The sequence below is a fragment of the Meleagris gallopavo genome, chromosome 5 (assembly GCF_000146605.3).
Source record: "Meleagris gallopavo isolate NT-WF06-2002-E0010 breed Aviagen turkey brand Nicholas breeding stock chromosome 5, Turkey_5.1, whole genome shotgun sequence".
NCBI classification, from domain to species: domain Eukaryota; kingdom Metazoa; phylum Chordata; class Aves; order Galliformes; family Phasianidae; genus Meleagris; species Meleagris gallopavo.
In genome coordinates, this window is record NC_015015.2 from 45,892,493 (window position 1) to 45,914,424 (window position 21,932).

General features: G+C 34.8%; 1 protein-coding gene across 2 annotated transcripts; it reads right to left on the reverse strand.

Moving 5' to 3' along the window:
* Positions 1-21,458, reverse strand: LOC104911232 (endoribonuclease Dicer-like). Of its 2 annotated transcripts, none has more exons than XM_010711888.2 (10): positions 21,364-21,458; positions 14,744-14,809; positions 13,789-13,889; positions 6,618-6,807; positions 5,611-5,773; positions 5,045-5,175; positions 4,351-4,485; positions 3,386-3,546; positions 2,602-2,770; positions 1-622 (listed from the first exon to the last, which is right to left on the reverse strand). In XM_010711888.2, exons 4-10 carry the CDS (start codon positions 6,759-6,761, stop codon positions 146-148), a joined length of 1,380 nt encoding a protein of 459 aa, XP_010710190.1. In that variant the 5' UTR covers positions 6,762-6,807; positions 13,789-13,889; positions 14,744-14,809; positions 21,364-21,458; the 3' UTR covers positions 1-145. The 2 variants fall into 2 exon arrangements, with proteins under 2 accessions (XP_010710190.1, XP_010710189.1); XM_010711887.2 differs by having other exon boundaries at positions 6,618-6,810.
* Between the last annotated feature and the right edge of the window lie 474 nt (positions 21,459-21,932).

Below are 21,932 nucleotides of genomic sequence, written 5' to 3' on the forward strand. Positions count from 1 at the left end.
TGCTATTCTTTCTTGACACAGCTTTAATATAATTTCCTAATGCAACTTTAAATAGAGTTCTGAAAAGACAATCCCTTTCATATTCACAATATAAACATCCACGTGCTGGCAGCTGAACATGCCTTTTTTTGTTTTTAAAGAAGATTTACCTATTTAGAACAACTGCTGTGTATCTTCTTTCCACAAAAATAATTCCACATAAAATATTCGTAAAAGGAGATGGGAAATTAGTCTCTGGCTTTTCTTTCTCCTCAATTTCTTCATCCTCATCATCATCTTCAGAATCACTCCACGATACGTAGTTATCCTGATTTCTGTTGTTATACCATTCAACACTTTCAAACTGCTGCCGTTCATATGGTTTGTATTTGCGCAAAATTTCAAGCAGCTTTATTACTTTTGGAGTTACAAATTTCAGGTCAAGTGAGGCAGGTGAGAAATGCTCTTCACAGAGTGCATGTATTTTCCTTAAGAAAGTGTCTGTAAACAATAAAAATTTCCTGTGCAGCTCCTCTTGCTCATGTTTGATATACTTCTGTAGCTCTCTCACCATCATCCCAGCTACTTTATCTGCACACCAGGGTCCCAAAACAACCAATACAGCTCGACAGTCTGACAATATCTACAACAGATGAATTCAAGTATCAGTTCAAAAGAATACATTCATAAGTTATTCACATAAGACAGCTCTGGTTCCTCATGTCACAGCGCTTATGAATATTCCAATATGTTCTATTACAAAGGTATTTAAAGTTGGCTTTTGTCATTAAGGCAACCTTGGGAACACTGGTATTTAATGGAGCCATTTTTCCCCCCTCCTAAAACGCAAAACCTCAACTTTGAGCTTTGCACATTTCTGAGTCTCAAAAAAAGTTTAAGTAGTATTTTGCAATTTGATGAAATTCGTATTTGAAATTAGCTTCAGATAGTTATGCTAAGAAGGGGAATAATTCTTGAGGCAGCTCAATAAGCAAAGCAAAAGTATTATCTGTTATGTTTAACACAAAACTAATAACAAGATAAATGCTTTAAAAGGTACTTCTTACTTCATTCATTAGTGATAATTGCCAAGCTTTCAAAAATACCTAAACATGAAATTGCACAGTTGTGTTAAGGTAAGCCTTTCAAAGGAAAAAAGGGTATGTGTGGGCAGAACAGAAAAAAACAGGGAACTACTTACTACTTGGAAAAAATAACAAAGACACTTGAGTACAAACAGCATTATAGCTAATGACAAGTTTTTTTCTTCCCACAGAATCAAGTAGTCCAGTAGTAAACAGCTAATTAAATACACAAACGACATACAAGTACCACTTATCAACTCTATGTATTAATTACAGTGGAGGTATCTCAAAACAATCAGAATATTAGTTTGCAGTTGCTGTCCTAATTTTTCTTCCTTATTCCATTCTTGTAAGAGAACACAGAACAAGTTGCCTTCTTTATACTTTATTCCCTGAAGTTTATTATCTGTGAGACTTAAGGGTAAAAATTTTCTAAACAAATTCTAATTATATACAGAGGGTTGATTCTCCCCACATCAAATGGAAAACTTATTTTTCTCAATATAGGTGCCTCCATCTTGTAGAGCTACTGCATCAGGAAAAAAGTACAGAGTGCAATGTACATTAGAAGCATAGCAGTTAATTCACTATTCTGGATTATGCAAATACTTGGGATTGCCCTTAGTTCCAACATTCCTTATAAAGTTTTGCCCTACTGCATTTTAAGTCTAGAACAAAAGTCACAAGCAATTGTGATAAACTGGGAAGTAGAAAGATAGACTGCGTTACTTACTATCTCTCTCTCTGGCCAAAGTAATCTTTAACTGCCAGAATACTGAGCTTCTAGAAATACTAAACTAAAGTACTTTTAGATGAAAAGAGAAACAAATTCTCCAACTTCCTCACAGATGGTTATAGAAATAATTTACTTTTAACTTAATACCTGCACAATCGTATCTCAGGATGCAATCCCAAATCTCAGTGGGGAAAAAAAAAAAAAAAATAGGTTTCTGGACTCCACACCCCATGTGCAACAAGTCTCTGTTCAAACCATGCCACCTATATTCTACTCTGCCATCCTGCACAAAAACACAGGGGCAAGCTTGAGGCTGAAGTTTCATTCCACTAGTCACATATTGTTCTCACTAGAATAAACTGTGGATATTGTAGAGCTAGTTGGATTTCACACCTCAATTCCCACTCAGCATTCTGTAATACAACTGTGCACTGCTTTTCCTAGTAATTCCTGTGGCATAACTTCCCTTTTTCTACCGACTTATTCAAAGATGCTAAGACTCTTGACTTCAGAAATCATGGTGCAGGATGCTTTGCTGCCTTAAGCAAATCCGAATACAGGATTCTCAAACTAGACAAAGTTTTGATCTAGGTATGAACACTATGTATGAATAGTTGACATTCAAGCCCCATTAATTCATGAAAAGATCTGCAGTGTTAGTAGAACATGAAAATTAGAAGTCTTTTTGCTCAGATATACCAAGCTGACTAACTTAAAAAGTTTCTGTAACATAATATATGCTGCAAAGAAAAATAGTAAGACTTCAATTCCGTAGGTTTTTCACACAGCTTACAACCTTACCTGTTTAGAAATTAACGTAGAATCTCTTTCCTTTGAATGTACAGATATGTTGCAGTCATTTAGAAAATGAAGTGCTTCATCCAATTCCCTTAATAGTCTTCCATACAATCCACTTTTGTCAGTATATGGTCCACAGTCTACAACAATCTCACATGGCTGAGAAGTATATCTTAATTGAGGGCAAAGATCAGGTTATTTCAGCCTGTTAAAGTTATATGGCAAATAGCAAGGGCAGTATGAAGCATAATCAAGTACATTTCTATCCCCACCACGAACGATTACAAAGTTAAATATATATTTAAAAAAGAAAAATAAAAATCTCCATATATACCAAATTGATTCATTCTAAAAATACTAATCTGTCTAATGTATTTCCTAAAAATGAGGTTAGTATCACTACCTACGTTTCAAATATTGGAATATCTAAGCCAAAGCAAACTGAATCCACTTGACCACAACTTTCACTTTAGCTTTTCCTCTTTTTACATGCCAAACAAGTAAAACAGTTGTGATGAAAATTCTGTTTATTTCTTCAACAACATAAAATCTCTGAATATTAGGGTCATGTAGACTTTCTACTTAACTTTAAGATGTACTTCAACACTGATTACTCAAAAAGCAATTTTATACGTTCACCTCTCCGTCCTCACCTCACATAAAACTAATGGTATCACATACACACAACTTCTGCTAAGATTTAAAACAGCAAATATTTATAACGGTTTGTTCCTTACTAAACAAAAAAGGCAGCCAATTAAATAGCCATAACTGCATAACAACATACCTATCTAAGACCACCAAATCAGTTGCAGTTTCAGCATTGCTCTTTAGTATTTTCTCCAGTTTCTTTATCTTCTCTTCTAACTCAGCAGGATCACACTTCCCATTTAAAATGGAAGCAGTTAATCCCAAGATTCGAGGGCAAGATGGATAATCCTCACAGATCTATGAAGCAAACCAGAATGAAGTACCTTCAAATAGTTGTTCCCACCATTTTGAAAGCCTACTATCAAACCAGCAGACAAAGTTTCTATGCTTAGTTGAAAACTGGTATTGAATAGCATGTACTGGAAAGGGAATCAAATGTTCAGTAAATACTTTCTTCTATTGCCCGGAAGTAAACCTACAGAACTGAAGAACATTTAACAGCAACCATGTTTCAAGATAAATATTTCCATCTAGTAAATATTTAAAGTAATAAACAATTAGTAATACACAAGATAGCTTTGTCATACTTAAAATACAACACATATCATAATACTTATACACCATGAAAACACTAAAGTCATATAAAAAAAATAAAAGCGCGCATGATCTGGTTAAACCTGAAGAGAGAACTGTAAAGACATCTAACAAATATCTCATGAAGCTAACAATATGCCTTCAAAAGCTCTACAAACATGTTTAGAAATCAGTATTTTAAGAAATACAGAAACCGATTTTTTACATCTCATTCCCAAACATTTTTAACAATCATTTTGAAAATTCCCTTAGTTCGCTAAGTCCAGGTTAATGCCTGGACTTTTCTTTTATCACTACAAAGTAAATACACTACTTTTCTATAATATCTCATGATATGAGTTAAGTATTAATTCATTACAGTAAATCCAGCCAAGGCATGCTAAACCATGATTCCATTGATGTTATTCTTCAGTAGCAAAAACTGACTCGTTTCCTACTTCTTCAACCCTTCCAGCCTCACCCATGCTCTGCAACCAAGTATTAAACTGTTCACATGTACAAACTAACCTTCATAATTTCACGGTATGGATGGTCCTGGATTGCAAGATGGCACTCATCAAACACTAGTAGATTAATATTTGACAGGGATAAATATCCATTTCTCAAAACAGTCAAAGCAACATGACATGTCATAACCAGAACCTAAGTTTAAAAAAAAAAAGCATCAATATAAAAAGAGTACAAATTGTCTTAGGCCACAGTAAAGTGAAAAAGCTCTTCTGTACGTCACGCTTGATAGTATTGACAGTATTAACAAATATTAACTTCATCTACTCATCTATCTGTCTAAGTTCTCTAGATATACTTCATTGGCCATTACTAAATGTTTCGCTAAAAGTAAAATAAAAGCAGAAAAAATGGTCCAAGAACTACAGAACTATAGCTTACTCCAAAAGGCAGACATAAAAAGCATGCCAAGGAATGACATTTTTAGGGATGTTTAAAGTACAATATGTACACTAAAAATTTCATCTGCAGTTATCATCTTTGATCACAAGACAGGAAGACTTGAAAAAAAGGATTAAAAGGACAGCTTTTTACAACAACCTGAGTACCTCTTATACATGTTTTGCCTCAAAATTAATATATACATATTACTAGCATGCTGAATTTGTTAGAAGAGTTTATGTATAACTGAAAATTACCAGTTCTTATCTGGTCTAACTGCAGACTCTGTTTGCATTTATACTTAATACATTACCTGATGCTTAGAGAATTCCTGACTCCATTTCTCTTTTGTCCATGATTCAGTCACCTCTAAACTTGAATACTCTCCCACTTTAAGATCTGAATGTGTCCTGACAGCTGATACTTGCTGAGCAACTTGATTTGCTTAAAAATAAAAACAGACAAAAATCCTCAATCTCATGAAGGTGTTTCCATACATTAATTTTCAAGATGTTTGCTCTATCACTAGTACCATGCTTTATAGTACAACCTTCAGGTTAGGCTAATGTTAAACTGGGGTACATGGCAACCTACCTCCATATAAAACTATAGTTAGGAAATAAACTGCACAGCTATTCTGATTTAATGCTTTTATTTTAAATCAGGAAATAAAAGATACCAGAGATAAGAGGTAGTATTGAGTGTACAATCAGCAAAATGTGAAAGGTGTCACATTCTTTGATCAGTTTATTATCCCTGCTGTTAAGGGCTTCAGCCAAAACTTTCTCCTAAATTTGCTTTCACACAACTTCTATTAAGGAGTTGTCCCATGACAACAGAACTAGCATATTCAGGAACTTAGTATATTTTTCCTCTTACCTGAGTTGACCAAGAACACAGTTCTTTTTCCATTTTTGTTGAAATCCCCCCTGATCTGATAGGACAGCTCTTTAGTGAGTAGTACTGCAATAAAAGTCTTCCCTGAGCCAGTGTTTAAACAGACTATTGTATTATGATCCAAAGCTGCTTCAAGCAGTTCAACCTAGGTTTAAAAACAACAACGCCCTTATTTGGAGCAAGGTGGATAAAATGTTGACAGAAATAACAATACAAGTGGTAAACAAACTACAGACAGGTCAATATGACCTGTAGAATTCTTTCCAATGCCAAAGAACCAACACTATTCTTTCATAACTAAGGTACAGTCACTCACCCAAAAAATATTAATGCACACTATACAGTTTAGCTTCTAAAACTAAATTTCTCCTCAAAACTATTTGAAGCTACATGCTAGAGCTTTTCAGTCTAATTCTATGTATCAGTTCAGCCAAATACACAAGTACATTAGTTCAAGATGATACAATCTTTTCAGTAATATTAACCAAATTCTAGCTTTCAGGCATCTCTGCAGGGCACACAGAGAACTGAAATTCCAGAACTCAGGAATAGCTTCTGTAACAAAATAAAAGTCAGAGTACTCTGACAGAGTTTCTAACATTACTAAACTGCTTTGACCAGTGTGCATATCAAAATCAAGTTTGGAGATGTAACTGTAAGTATATAATCAAGTTGCACAATGTAAAGACTAGGGTATTTATCCCTAATAACACCTTGCAGAAAGCAAGAGAATATTCAGCTTAAAATTTTGATTCATAAAAGCAAATTGAGAAGGGAGAATAGGAATTATCACAAAAGCAGAACACATCCTAGCTAGTGAAAAAAGGGACAACTAGGTCCCAACAGGTGCAGCTGTAAGAAACACATGCCTGGACTATGTACACCTGTAGACTTTTTCCATCTGCTCCACTTTTTTTTCTATTAAATTCATAGATTTATTTTCAATAATATAGTAATGTTATAAGAAAAAAATGTATTATCACCAGTACCTGATATTTTCTTGGCGTGTAAATGTTATCATGAATTGCTTCTTGTTGCCACGGTAGTCCAAAAAATGGACCCATTGGGGAGGAAGCAGGGGTCATGAGCTGCAGTCCCGCCATGCTGAGGGATTGCAAAGCAGGGCTTTTCATTCATTCATCCAGTGTTTCTGTCATTGCGTTTTTGTTCCAGCACAGCCTACTATGGAAGAAAGCAAAACGGTACTAGATACAGTTATAATATAAAGGAAAAAGTAAAAGAATATAAGGATACATAATTCTACTTTATTTTTACTTCCAGTAAGAGCTACAATCTCATTACTTTCAGTAGAACACTTCAATTTTGCACTTAAAGACACTTTCCCACTTCAAGAGGTGTATTTAACAAAGTAACAAAAAAAAAAAAGCTGCTTTATGGGCAAAGCTGACTCTAGGCACATGGACGCTACAGGATAAAGTTCCCTTTGCATTCTAACAAACCTCCTTTTAAAGTTTATTGAATAACAAATTAAAAATATAGAACTGCTTTAACTTTACTTCAGGAAAGAAAAAAGAGATTTTCAAGATCAGAGATAACAAGCAAATCTACCACGTTTTGCATTTTCAAGTAAGTCTTATAACCAAAGATTTACATACGCATAAATACACAGAACAGGGACTTCATTCTAACCAAAAGGAAAAAAAGAACAGGAGCTTCGTAAGAACATGTTGTCAATGAAACAGATAACTTTATCAGAATTGGCAGAAGAATAAGCAGAAATTTAATAAATAATTACAGATGATGACGATAAGAGCTAATGGAAAATAGGTCCCGTGCTAGATAAACCACCAGATTCCAGAAAGATACTTTAAGTAACAATTTGATGACAATCATGTACTAGAAAACAGCTCCCTATGGAGGTCTACGAAGTCCTCATCATTGGCTATTTTAGAAATGCTTGATATTTTTCAGAAATTATCAAGGTATAATCAATTTTTTTCCTATGGGACTGAATGAATTATAACCTTATTGTACAGAAACGTTCCTACTGTACTATACTATAGGAAAATTAAGTTTTGCAATTGTGCACTGGGAAAGAATTTTGAGACAAGTACGATAAGGTATATAATAGAAACTATTGAACAGCGAATGTTATAAGAGAACTGCTTAGCAAGTAGGAAGCAGTTGAAGTAAAAAGGGAAAAAGTATTCATTTCTCTCTGAATCAAAATGAAGTTCTCTTTTGTTTATGAGAACAATTAATATAACACTGTGGCTCTTCCTTGTATATTCACATTTCCAAGTTAAATTTTACAAGTTGAACCACCTTTAAACACTGATGTATATGCTAATTTAACTAACATTAAATAACTATAAGAAGCTCTCAGTTTTCCACTTCAAATATATTTTGTCTCTTGCTTGAGACAAAGAGAAAGCATTACATAGAATTACACAATCACTCCCTAGGACATTAGTCAGAGTAAAAAGCTTTTTTTTTCCCCCTTCCCTTCTTTCCCCAGAAGGGCGGAAGACTATTCAAGGACATTATGGTTTAGTTGAAGTAACACTGTTCCATTCCTCTATAAGGAGCTATCACTGTTTTGAAGACAAACATTCAGAAAAATGCTACGTGAAACAGGGTAAACTTCACCTTTGGCTCAGCAATTATCACTATCTTCTCCATTAAAAAAAATTCTTCACCAAAAGGAGTGCAGGAATATATTGCAGGAATATAGTCTTATATTTTAATTTCAGCTACAGAGAAACTGTCATGGTAAGAAGATACCAGAAAGAAGAAATATGTTCAAAAGTTTAAGAAAAAGCATGTAGTTTTTAAAGGATGTACTAAAGAATGCTTTTGAGATTCTTGCTAATCTCTCCAGTTACTTTTGGATGAACCTCCAAACTCATACAAATCTTACAAGTATTTCTCATTTACTTTCTCAATTCTGGAACTTAAGTTATTGTTTCAGTCTGAGTTCCTTTAGATGCTTTAAATCAAAAGAAAGAAAAAAAAAGACATATTGCTTTGTTTAGTTGCAAATACAAAACAACATAGGCTACTCACATCATAAAATCAGAAATACATCATTTTTCATTTCAGATGTAATATAAGAGTCCTGGAGATTCTAAAATTGCTTTTATGCATTTCAAACTGCATACAAGAACACATAGGTTCTGTTCTAACAATCAGACTAGTAACTCTACACGGTGTCTAAATCCAGTCAGACCTGAAAATGTTTTGGTTGATTCCACATTTGGAACAAGCAGCTCTGTGGCTGTTCTTTCACTGAAGTTTCCATAGCACTATGTCAAGACAAGTAGTAAAAAAAAAGTGCATGTGTTATAAATAGTTGTGTGTAGTAAAGGTGATAATTCTTGACATTGATGTGTTTGCACATCATATGTACTCACGTTAATCATTATGTAATTAATACAATTATATCAGTCACACATGAAGGACCGCATTGGGATATAATTGTTTTCAGCCACTGACAGAAAGCACCTGGGCACTAACAAAGCTTTTGTATGAACAGGCAGCTTAAGTGCATGACAGTCAGAGAGACTATTGAAAGTTTCTCTCCCTCACACAAGGTAATAGACAAGGTTCTGCTCTAATATCTCTAGCTTCTTTATAATCAAATCAGTACCATGCTATTTGGAAAATTTTGGGATTCAAGAATTTTGGAGATCATAGAAGTCTTCATCACAATTGCAACATTTCATTGAAATTGCCTCAGTACTTTTCCTACTTATATACAGCAATTCGTGTGGAAGGATAGTTCTGGGGTTTTTTTGTTTGTTTTTAAAGGAAACCTGGTAACAGCCATTATAGTTGCCCAAGGCTGGGATAGACCAGGTAAAGTATAATATGTATTATATTTCTAAGGGTAACCACCCAATCATTTGTATATTTACGCCCAGACACTTCAATTTTATAGAGCATTTTGGATCAGCAGTGCCTTTTCTGTTATTCCACTTCAGTTTTTCTTTCCCAAACCATAAACACAACTTCATGAACAAACACAAGCTCACTCTGAGAGACCATCTCCCTCACAACCAAACGCATGACCTAACATTCACATTCTTTTCTACATATGACTCCATGACAATGATAGTAAGCTTAGTTACCTCACCGTAAGGAGCACAGAGATTCACACTTACACACAGGTTCAGCTTGCTCTGGAAGAGCCTGTGAAACATCACACACACTAAGCCACAGATTTGTTTTCTGTTTATCTTCATGAAAAGCCTGCCATCAAGTATGGTCATCTCACAGAAGTTAAAAAAAAAAAAAAGAAAAAAAGAAGTATACTCAAAGAAAAGTTCGCAATTTTTTTTTTTGAAGTGCGAGGAATAAACTTGGTATCTTGAAACATAATGAGAAATAAAACAGCATTCTGCAGGGCAGTAAGACTATTATTAACTGTGGAACAAGCTGACAAAAAAAAACAATGGGATTTAGCTCTCATGAACTGCACAATTAAGTAGCAAAACAACACAATGAGACTCTCATAAGGCAGAGGACAGTTGAAATAGCTTAGATTCCCTGTCCATATGTAATGACCAAGGTAAGAAGTCCACCTATCTAAACTTTCAATGCTACTTCCTGCTGTGCTAAGGAGTTCCTTAGTCCTGGCCTTCATTTGTGTTATCTCCATTGTAAGTATGTAAGACTTGACAAGATCAATGTCAACATTATTACGGTATAAGCCACAATAATGAAGTAATTATATATTTTAAGTCTCTATTTCAATTATAAGAAAAATATCAAGTTCTGCAACAAAAGAAAAGTAGTGCAAGACCATCTAGAAATAAAAAGGGGGGAAAAAACATCTACTTGAAGAACAGGTTTTAAATTGAAAACAGTTGAAATATAAGTGCATACTTTCAGAATTTGTGGACAGAAGTTAACTGAATCCTGTAACTAGCTAAGTGGGAAGCAGAAAAAAATAGTCCTGCTTTGCCAGTGTGAATAACAAAGATATCTGCTATGATGTTCCACCTTTATCCACTGTGTCATTTTGGATATTGATAGTCAGAAAATGAAAACTTGTTGAAGACAAATTTTGAAGGAAGGTATAAGAAACAGAAGTCCTGCTTCCTGTGGCCCTACACTGAGTTACGAGAAAGGGGACAAAGCAGCACAGCACTGGGCCTTATCTGTTCTAATAAAATAACTGTAAGAAGTTCAAATTGTGGCCACTGACTCAAAACGTTTAACAGCAAAATCCACAACTTGATGATCTTACTTTAATGCCTGTTCACGTCAACACATATTGAACTGCAAGCTTCAGTTAAACCTAAAGCCTTACTCTATCTCTTAAAGACATATATTTCAAACAAGTACGAGGTTGGGAATTAAAATTTAATAGAAGTTTCTTTCCGACTAGAATAATTCTGGAAGAGTGGTGCAGGTTTTTCAGCCACAGCACTATATCTAAGTTAAAATAGTCCCTTGGTGCACAAAAAAATGTCAGGTTTCACTGCACTAAGGAACATGAGCCAAATCAAGTAGGGCACTCACCTGAAATAGGACATCCTGGATCTAACCCTGCTCCAAGGGCTGTTAAAAACTTTTGTTGAATGATACTCTAAAGTAAGCAGAGAAGAAACTAGAGTTCTTGGAATACATCTTTGGGTTTTTAACTGCTACCTGCATGCTTAATGTGTTTTGTATTCATAGCAAGTTACTGCAAACTATACCTCCTATCAACAAAAAAAAGAAAAGAAAAAAAATTACTGTCAAATATATTTCCTCTACTTTCTTCAAGATCTCTAACTGTGATATCTGAGTTTCTGTCTGATACAGTCTTAATGATACCAGAACTATTTCTCATGCTGCAGGTTCTAATCTTTGCCTAGGAATTTCTTCCTATTCTCTAAAATCCCTGTTGGCGTAAGAAGAGAGAAATTAGCCTCTGAAAAGATGGAAAAATTACGTGAAAGTAAACAAACCATGATCCATTCATGAAAATAGGAATCAAAACATGCTGCTTGAACATTCTTCCACACGAATGCCCGAAGAGTCACGTCAACTACTACATGAAATATTAATCTGTTCAAAGAACTAACACAAAATTATTTCCTGGGTAACAGATATACAAATAAGAAGTAATATTTTCTAATTTTCAAGTACAAATACAGAGTAGATCAGTGTAAACATTATTTAAAGAAAATGGAAAATATTAACTGAGAGTGTTTCACAGCTACTGAAAACTTTTGCAGTAAAGTGACTTCTACATACACTATAAGCATTCAGTGCCAAGAATTGTATATTTACCTTCATTCAAGCAAAAGAAAAAAAAGAAAAAAAAGAAATACAATTCACATATTTTCTGGTTTGTAAAACAGCATTAAGAGTATATTTTCCTAAGTTTCTGAAGAATATAATTTAGCTCAGAGGTCTAAACTAAGAAAATACCATCAAACAATAGTATTAAAGAGGATGAATCAACTTATTTTTACATCATGCTACCTTTAACATATTTTAATGCATGCAGTGCAGCTGCACAGAACTCTTATCCTTCAAATACCTTCAGCAGATGCATTGTCTAACAAGTTGTGTTGTCCTACAACATTCTTTGAAAGGAAATAAATTCAGATCCATTCTCTTTCAAGTGCTAACAGAATATATAAATACTTAGAAAGCTTAGCTGCAAGAATTCCTCCAAGAACCAGTTTCTCTGGTTTCCTTAGCACAATCAACTAACTGTGAATGTTCATCTTCAATTAGATGCTATTTGTTGTAATTTTATAAATAACCTAACAGTATAACCACAGCTTTGGTTTCTAACAGCACAAGGGAGAGAAGCGTTGCTTTTTGTTGTTCAGAGAAGTTTCAGCAGAGAGCTTACGAAGATGAGGATTACACTGAGGCTCTATGATTCTATATTAGAAGGAACTGCTTCTGAAGCATTTCTCCGTGCAATGCGGTACAGTTAACAGCTGGAATGCTTGCCAGACTCCTCCTAAATTTCTGGCAGTAGAATAGAAATGAAGTATAACATGACACTTAGATCCAGATAAATGCACAACCCCTAAAATCCTCCAAGCGTTCCATCACAGTTATGGACAAAGTTGGCCTTAAGTGAATGCCTAATAAACAGTTTCTGTTGCTGCTGACAGAGCTAAGCTAACTGCATCAGCTCGACACTGTTCATATCAAAATTATGCTGCTGTACATTGCAAATAACCCTTAAAGCAGAAGAATTATTCTATTCTATTTATCAGCATAGTATGCTTGGGATGTAGGCTATTTGCCAGTTCAGAAATAAAATGAGAAAATGAAAATACACATTTTCTAGCACATCTATACTCACATCAGTACATAAGGCATTCAGAATAAACAAATGGAAGGAAGATGCTTATTCTTTGTCAAATACAAACATGCAGATAGTGGAACAAACTATTTAATCTTTTATAAAGAAATGTATAAAGCCCAGTACAGCAGGTCTAACTATGCAGGTGCTGAACTGCTGAGATGCTGATTCCTTCACTTTCAACCCCTTAACACAGAGTGTAACAGAAAAAAACTTCAAGTATATGATATCTAAAAATGCAAGGGAAGGAGAGGACCAATGAAACTAGATACATGTCTGTCCTCACTTTGATAGAGCTCTCAATTTTTACTGTACAAAATTTTATCAGGCAGCCCCTTTCCTATTTTTGTTTGACTCATAATTCAAACAGAAGTATATTACTAAGAGTAAGACCACAACAACTTACCTGCCATTCACTTCAAGACAATAACTTTTTATCTCCTTCTATCTAAAACAAATTCAATTCTAATTCTAATGCTACACATCTTCCTTCTTCCCACTTTTTAAAAATTGACGTTATTTCATCTATAAAACCATTTTTCATTGCAAAATCCACAAGAAATATTTAAACACAACATTCACTTTTTAAAAATGTCAGAAAAAATGAACACATTTATATTCAATTTCACAAGAAATATTAAGGCATGCATTTCACAACAAATACCTTTTTTCTTTATGCCACTGCTTTATCTATCTATGGATAAAATAAATTAGCTATTTTCATTATTATTATTCTTTCCAAAGAAATTCAGGGTAAATTTCTACAGTCTCACTTTATGGTGACTTGGTGGTCCTGAAGGAGTTTTATGTATCAGATAGAATATAGCAAAATGATACGTAAAAATCTGTTTCTCCCATACTCCAAAGCATACACTTACCGTTTTAATCTCTGCAGCCTCTGTGCTTATGCTTTCCAAACTGCATTTTGACATCATGATATCAGCTTGTAGGTTAATCACATAATTTGCAAGCTTCGGCTCTAAAAAGCAAGAAGAAAAAAGACCTCTGAACTATAAAAATTATTTTAAAAGGAAACTACGATATCGAGGTTAATTGTGGAAATTCACTTGCTTATAAACATTTTATGGCATGTCAATACCACACTATAACTGGCTGAGAGAAAACAAAATCCTCTCTGAACACATATTATTTTAATTTAGTAGTAGAAACAAAACTACAAGCAATTTAAAAGCTAATTTTTGATAGATTAAATATGCAAGGAATTAATACATCCCTAATCCTATTCATATTAGTAATTGGTTCACGAGAAATACACTAGTAATGTTCTATAACATTTTTCAAATAAACAATGATTTTTCCATGCACAATTCATTTAAGAGTTAGAATGACATTCAGATTGCTTTTAATGTTTTCTAAAGTATCGCACTTTCAAGTCATAATACAGTAAACTGATCACAAAGAAAAAACATTGCTTTCTAAGCACATCAGCATATGTATATTTTATTAGTAGTAATATTAGCATGCAATTCATATTAATTCCTATAAAACTGCATTTAACTATTCACATAAATCTAGCAGTCATTCAAGACAATTTCATACGTTAACAGAACTACAACATAAAAACACAAATGTTGTCGACCTACAAAAGATCTACAGCATTCTCAAAGCTTGAAAGCATAAAATTAACATGATATATTCATCTCAAGTATTAGTTTTGCTATATCTAAAAGGATTTGAAGTCATTTTTTCGTTTAAATCAATACTGAAAACTTAAATGCAAAATTAATCTTGACAAAAATTTCTTCTCCAATCAATTCCATAAAGTTAATAAGAAGGACACTCCCAAGATTACTTCAGTATGTTCATTTTTACCTCAAATACTGATGCTGAGCTTTTCCAGAGTTTCCAAGCCTGTAATTTTGTTTCACCCTAGGTAACCTAGAAGGCAACATAAAAAGAGAGTATTTTAACATGAACTGCCATAAAAATCAATTGTGCCATGTGGTAGTCTGCTTTCTTGCATTTTAATATTTAGCTCTGTAGCAACAGCACATGGTCCTTCGAAATCTAATTATCATCTGTCCTTTTTTGGCTGGGGATACAGACAGTCAGCATCTGAAAGCCATAAGTGCTCCGGAGATATTTGCATATTTTCTGTTTTATCTGCTAAAGTAATTGCCAACTGAATACAACTAGATTTACAATTTTCCTCTCCTGTGCTCCCTCCACACAGCTTTCACCTAATGCTGTGATGAAGTCTTAAAGAAACTTACCATCCAATACATAGCCAAAAGAATTGACTTAGTTTGAAAGAGCAAAATAAACTGTTTTTGCTTTAATTTTACAACAAACGTGTGGGAACTGCAGTGCAGAAAATCTGGTGAGTACTGTGTTAATGTACAAAATAGACCTACTCAAATCTTATTCCCAGTTACTTTTCAAATTCATGTTTGCAATGCACACACGCACCCTTTTTCTGCACAAAACACAGAAAATTACCAGTAAGGTGCAGTGAGTTGAACAAATCTGTAACAATACATTCCTGTTACGTACAGGTTAATAGTTTATCTGTTGGCTCTACATGAACCAGAAATCAGCCTAACAACTGAAAGTCTTCCCTTTTGAAGTAGAGGTCCAGAAATACACCACACTCCATATTATCTCTTTCAGCTTCTCTTCCTATTACAGCATTTAGTTACCCTACCGTGTAACAGGCACGAACAGAAAAAAAAAAGCTCAATTACTTGTCAAGAAAGCTTGTCATCACGTATTGCTTCACACAGCAAATACACTTTATTCCATAATCGTAAGCAGAAAATGGTAAGCAGAAAGCAAATAAATCGGTAGGTTCAGATTTGGGAGAACCAAAAGGAGAACTTAATTCCCCACCAACCCCAACAATTTCCTTTGGCACATCAAAGCCGTAACACAGAAGTCGGCAGCCTCAATCGATCCGCAGACATGAATTACAGTAGCCCTTTTAATGCCGAAGCTAACATATAACCAGACAGGCCACATTCCTGAGATGCAGTCAAGTTCTCCTACAAAACAGCAGCTCCCGCCATTAGCATCTCAATGGCGCTGGTGCCCGCACCCAGACAAAGCCCGGTGCGCGGAGCAGCAGCCCTGTCTGCAGCTCCACTGAGGAAACGCTTTGGGCTTACCAGAGAATTTTAACAAACATCAGTGTCTGATCTGGTAATACTTTACAAAAAAATAAAGTCACATAAATGCTTTATATGCAGATAGATAAATATAGATATATAGAGGTGTCAACCAGAAAACTGACAAGAGGTACAGTATTTACAGAGACTGAAGATCCTGTTTAAAAAAGCAGTGTGACCTTTTAAAAAAACAGTAACTTTTTTTTTTTTTAAAAAAAAGCTTCCTATTAAGAGCTTAACGTTGACATATTTTATATAATGACGGAAGGGGAGAGTTCCAAGCGTAGTATTTGGATTGTCCAACTAGCCACACTGCAAAACCTTAAATTCTCAGTGAACAAAGCAGCACTGTTCAAACAAACAAATAAAAAACCCAATAGTCAATTCCTATAAGGACCTCAAGAGAAGCAGGCAAGGACAACGTGACTTCTGCAGATCTCAGTGCCCCGGCAATCTGCCAGTAACCAACAGGCACCCCTGCAAACCTCAGACAAGATCTTTGAATACCGTGGCTGTTTGCTACTTTGACATTTGATAACACCGAAAAATAAGTATATGAATATATCAGAAAGTATGCAAAAGAATATATCAACAGTTTTGATTTTTATTTTCTTCTCACCATCATTTCATAATTTGGTGTTAGGAAATAATCAGGTTAATGCAATAGCTAACCACTGATATTAAGGAAAACAACATGAGTGCCGGAAAGAAGTGGGAATGAAGTTGACAGCAGTAGCACATGTTCAACCTGTTACTTGGCTTCACATTACCAAAGTTTTCTCCATCATTTACATTTTAAAATTAAATGATGACTATTCTCCCCATTCTAAAAATGATGTTAATACTTTACTATTACTAAACTATTACTCATGAATTGCTAAAAGACTGAAAATGAACTGCTATTTTGCAAGAAGGTCTATGCAATCGGACTTTGAACCCACAAGAGTGATGGAGCGAACAATCTTCAAGCAAACAAATAAATTTTAGTGCAAATCGAAGTCTTGCAGCATCAGAAGATATAAGGTAGAAACAGCCTTTGTGGCTGTGATTAGGAGAAAGTCCTTCTGGGCCACCATCCTATGTCTCTTTAATTGTAGCTGCTTCAGGATTTTCAAAAGAGCAATTACAAAATGAGACTCACTCTTCTCTTCCATGTGTTATTCCTAATATTTTTCTTTCGTTATCCTGTGCTACAAACAATAAAACAAGTTTGTACTGTGATTTCTAACCTCATACTACCTCAAACTCATTCCAAAACAGAATACTCTCAACTTGACAATCTGAAGTCTTCTCCATGGAAGTCAGAGGGAAAAAAAATATATTAAGGACGTCTTTATTTAAAGTCAACTAAAAGCCACAAACATTTAATAGATTTAGCAATTAAAATGTATTCCATGCAATACTTAATTTTTTTTTTCCAAGCTACTATTTGAAAATAAACCCACAGTTAAGCTTATAGACCCTAATTTATGTAGTTACCTGTATTATTACTACATCTGTATTACCAGAAAGGGTAGCTGAACATACTCATGTTTTTTTTTGTTTTGTTTTGTTTTGTTTAATCACTTGGTCCTTTGATTTAGCAACGAATTGTTTTCTTATAATTATTTAGTTTATCTAAAGGTTAACTTTAAGAAAGGAAGGCAATTAAGCAGGCATTAAGGCAGGGATTTCTCCTTTCCCCCATCCAAAGGGGAGCTGTGAGCTAAGTACAGTTCCAAAGTACCAATTATTCTTGCTTATGGTAAATAAAAGCAGCAGCTGCCCTCAGAATATAACCCCATGTGGGGCTTTCAAGCTCGTTATTTGCATCAACACAAACCCTTCCTCTCCATGTGGCAGCCAAGCTCCCACAAACAGAGGTGTTTGACAGTCCTCTGTTCTCCCTGTCAGAGATTCCAAAGCTAGAGTCCTATGATACAAGAGGTCTTCTCTAAAGGCATTAGTTTTATAAAGTAGCATCTAGTAGTATCTATGGATATCTGGGTTTTACATCATTCTCTAGGATTGTTACCGGTCTAAAATGAGAGTTCAAATCTAATGTTGGTCACGCTATTAATTCATCTATCACTCAGCACACAGGCAGAAGGATTAATTAAAAATAATAATTATTATTATTATTATTTGTAATGCAAATCAACTCATTTTAATGCCTAATGTAACACTTGAAATATAGAAGTATTATATATTGATTAGCACATTATTTAATTACATTTTGGACTTTGCATTTTTTTAGTCTGTTTTCCTAAAAATAAAGGCTTCTCTCTAATCACTTGCATGTCTGTAAGTACTCCTTCCTGGTCACAAACTTGCAGCCACAGTGCTGGAATTTTCTTTTATGTGGAGGTGGGAGAGAAGCAATATTTTAAGTCCATAAAAATATGTAATATAAGGAGCACCTACTAATGCTCCCAAATTCAAAAGACATTCGAAGCTTCAGATGCCAGGGAACCCAAGCCCCAGTCAGACAACTATATGCCCAATTTCTTTATTTGTTTGGATTAAACAGCCTATGTAATAACATTTAAAGGTGTAGATGAAAATTCCCTGTGGAATCCTACCAGGGTTTCAAGGGCCCTCACAAAAAGAACAGACTTTTTCATGTTAAAGTCATGTCTGTTCATAAAAACAATCTGAATTAATTCCAAAATGGAAAAAAAAAAATCATTTGAAAAGGAAATACTTCATATTTTAACCTACACAGCTGGCTGACTGACTTACTGTGCACAGCATCAGAAAATAATGGCCTTTATATTGAGCCACTTCTTGCCTGAAGAGCTGAGAATCATCTGGGTTAGCAATACTAATCTGATTAGTAAGAATCAAATCAACAACTGCAGTGTGTTTGGCAGCGTTAATGGAATTAACACAAGAAAACCTGGCACATTATGAAGCACTTCACAAAGAAAATTCAAAATATCTGGAATCTATAAGAATTAAGATAACTTAGCTTAACAACAGTTACTAAATGCTTTCTATCTGAGTCAGATTGAAAAGAACTACAACTCTTTTGAAGGCAGAGACTTTAATACCTCCTCTTAAGTACCAGACCACTGCCTAGAAAGCCACTTCGATGACACATACCTAGATGGGTACAATGAACATCTCACTAAAAGAAGCAGCATATTATAAGCACTGCTCTTCTTTCTATACAAACACTTGCATTTAAAAGTAGAACTTGAGCATTCTTTTACATTACTTGAACTAAGATTGTAAAACTTAAGCAAGTTATAATGAATTAGTGATTATTAGCTATTTTAATGCATCAGTCTTCACTTTTCAATGCTGTTCAGTAAAGTAGAAAAATTTGTATAGTTCCTAGTGTTCAGAGCTAGTCAGAATTTAAAATTACATTTTATCATTTTAAAGGTGAAAGTTTCAAACGGTGTTTTCACAACACAGGTTCTTTGTTGCGCTGTTGGCTTTCAAATAACTGGCACCAAGATAATGAAAGCGATTCAGATATCTGAAAGAATTTGGGGGAAAAGGTGGCAACATCCATACCGATGTTAAAGTGACAAGATACATATAAGAGCAAGTGACATTTGCCTTGCATATTTTTAGTCCTGAACCAAAGGTAATGAAAATCAGAATGGTTTGCAAATATTTGAAGAGCTAATCTTGTGTTCTGTAACTTCAGGTTCCCAATGTAGGAAACAAACACCTTTGTCTTTAACAGATGTCTCCAATGAAGTCTCAGAAGTTTATGCCTTATGATTAACTGAGAAATGAAAAATATTTAAGACTCACAAAATACAACTGGAACACATTCTCCACAACGTGTGGGATCACAGGTGTCTAACATTAATAAGCTTTTTTTAAAACTTAAAGCTCACACCCCCGCCTCCCCTCTCTCCCCCCCTTTTAAATGCCTTTCACTTTTTCCATCAACTATGAAAGACAGGAGAAGGTCAAATAGATAAAGAGCCTACCATGTCAGCAGACCTGAGAAATGTCCTGTTCATCATAAGGGTCCCTCATCTCCACTGTTGATGCTGTTAAGCAGCAACACTCTCAGTACAGACAAACAACTCAAAAACCAGACCCATCCCAGAGTCAACCATCTGTGAATCTTCCACAGTAGCAGAATAAAGACAAGGAGACAAAGAATGACTGCAAATACAACAGGTATCCTTGAGATATTTGTGTCCACTAGGAAGTGTTTTGTCTAATGTTAAGCCTATACTTCACAGACAAGTATCTTTATAATCCAGTGCAACATTAGCCTTATTTTTCACATTAGCTCTGCATATAACATATACAGTAACAAACTCTTACGCAGCTTATTAAAAAAGTAATAAAAGTTGCTTGTCCTTGTTAAATAATAAAGAAAACCCTTCATAAACTGAAATAAGCTGCATTGCTATTAACCATATTCCACATTAAAGAAAAATGGGAAAGATGAGCACAGTCACCCTTTTATTTCTCAAAACTGGAATGGAAGCTATTTCTGCATGTAAGAAAAAGCATTATCCTGTTACAAAAATAAAAGAATGGTTCCAGACATCAGAACTATGATGGTTTACTGAAAATTGCATCAACTTGTTTAATGATTACTAAGGCAAGCTATAAGGAAAAACAAAACAAAACAGAATTTTGCTAACAATTCCAGTTTTTTTAATATTCTCATCAAAAGCCATTTAGGGCTAAGAAATAATATTTTGAAGCAGCTAAATCACTGTAAATGAGTTAGTTTTGGTTCTGGAAGCAATATAAATTACTATAGTACTCCAACTGCCAAGCCTGACTCAGAATGCATTCACATAGTTCCTTCTGTTCCAGTTCTACTCTGAATAGCCTGGCACTGGAAAGACAGGCATACCCACAGGATTCTGGTCCACATTCATCAGTTCAAGGGAATTCCTCTCTTTTGTAATGCTAAAGTGCAGTCTCACAACTCAATCAGTTGAGAAGTGGAGAATTGTGTTTTCAGAACAGAATATAAAGATATTGGCTTATTGGCTTCGGTAGAGCTTCGTTGCTAAAAGAACATCATTGTAGATTTTGCTCCACCCAGAATTCCAGTTCCAGAGCACCAGTTATCAAATAAAAGCAGTTTTGAAAAATAAAACAAGTTTAAGCAAAAGAAAAGCTGATGTGGTCTTGTTATTACCACATCAGCTGCAGCTTGAAGTTGTCAAATCACTTATAATTATGTTTAGTATCATCTAATTGCCAGCAGCAAAATAGCAAGCACCTTAGAGGTTGCTTGATCCCAGCAACATGGAGCAGCAAGCAGCAGGCAGTCATTAATAAACATTTCAGATTTTTTGTGATTTTGTCAGTTCTGAGTTCTCAGAAAGAAGAGCCAAGTTCTGTAATGTCTACCTGGCAGCTCTATCAGCACAGCCTGGACCACCTCTCTTCTCTACTTATGTCCTAAGCTTCTAATGCAGATATACAAGGACCTACGAAAAAAAAAAAAGTGGTATTTTAGCAGGTACATTCACTACAGAAATCTTGGTGATTTATATGAGAAAGAGAGGAGGGAAATTCAAAAGATTCAGATAAGAACTGGAACACAACTTCTCTATTTTGAATCTGGAGGAAAAAAAAAACAAACAGATTTGCACATGATCTTTCGCAGATATCACCATACGATCCCTCCAACCTGGATTAACTTGAGAAAATTCCACGTTTCACATTTTATGACTCATTTGAGGGCAGACACACTGTGGAAACATTCCTTGACACCTTTTTGTTATCTGACCCTTGGGTGGTTCTGCAAATAATTCAATACTTTCACTAACAATGAACACACTGGGTTAGGAATATTTCCTTGCTTTCGCTTATTCTCACAATGCCCTGCAGACGACCGATTCCAACAGATCAGATTGATGAGTACATAATCCTCCAGGGGACAATTAAATCCAGACTCTCCAAGAAGATCCATGATG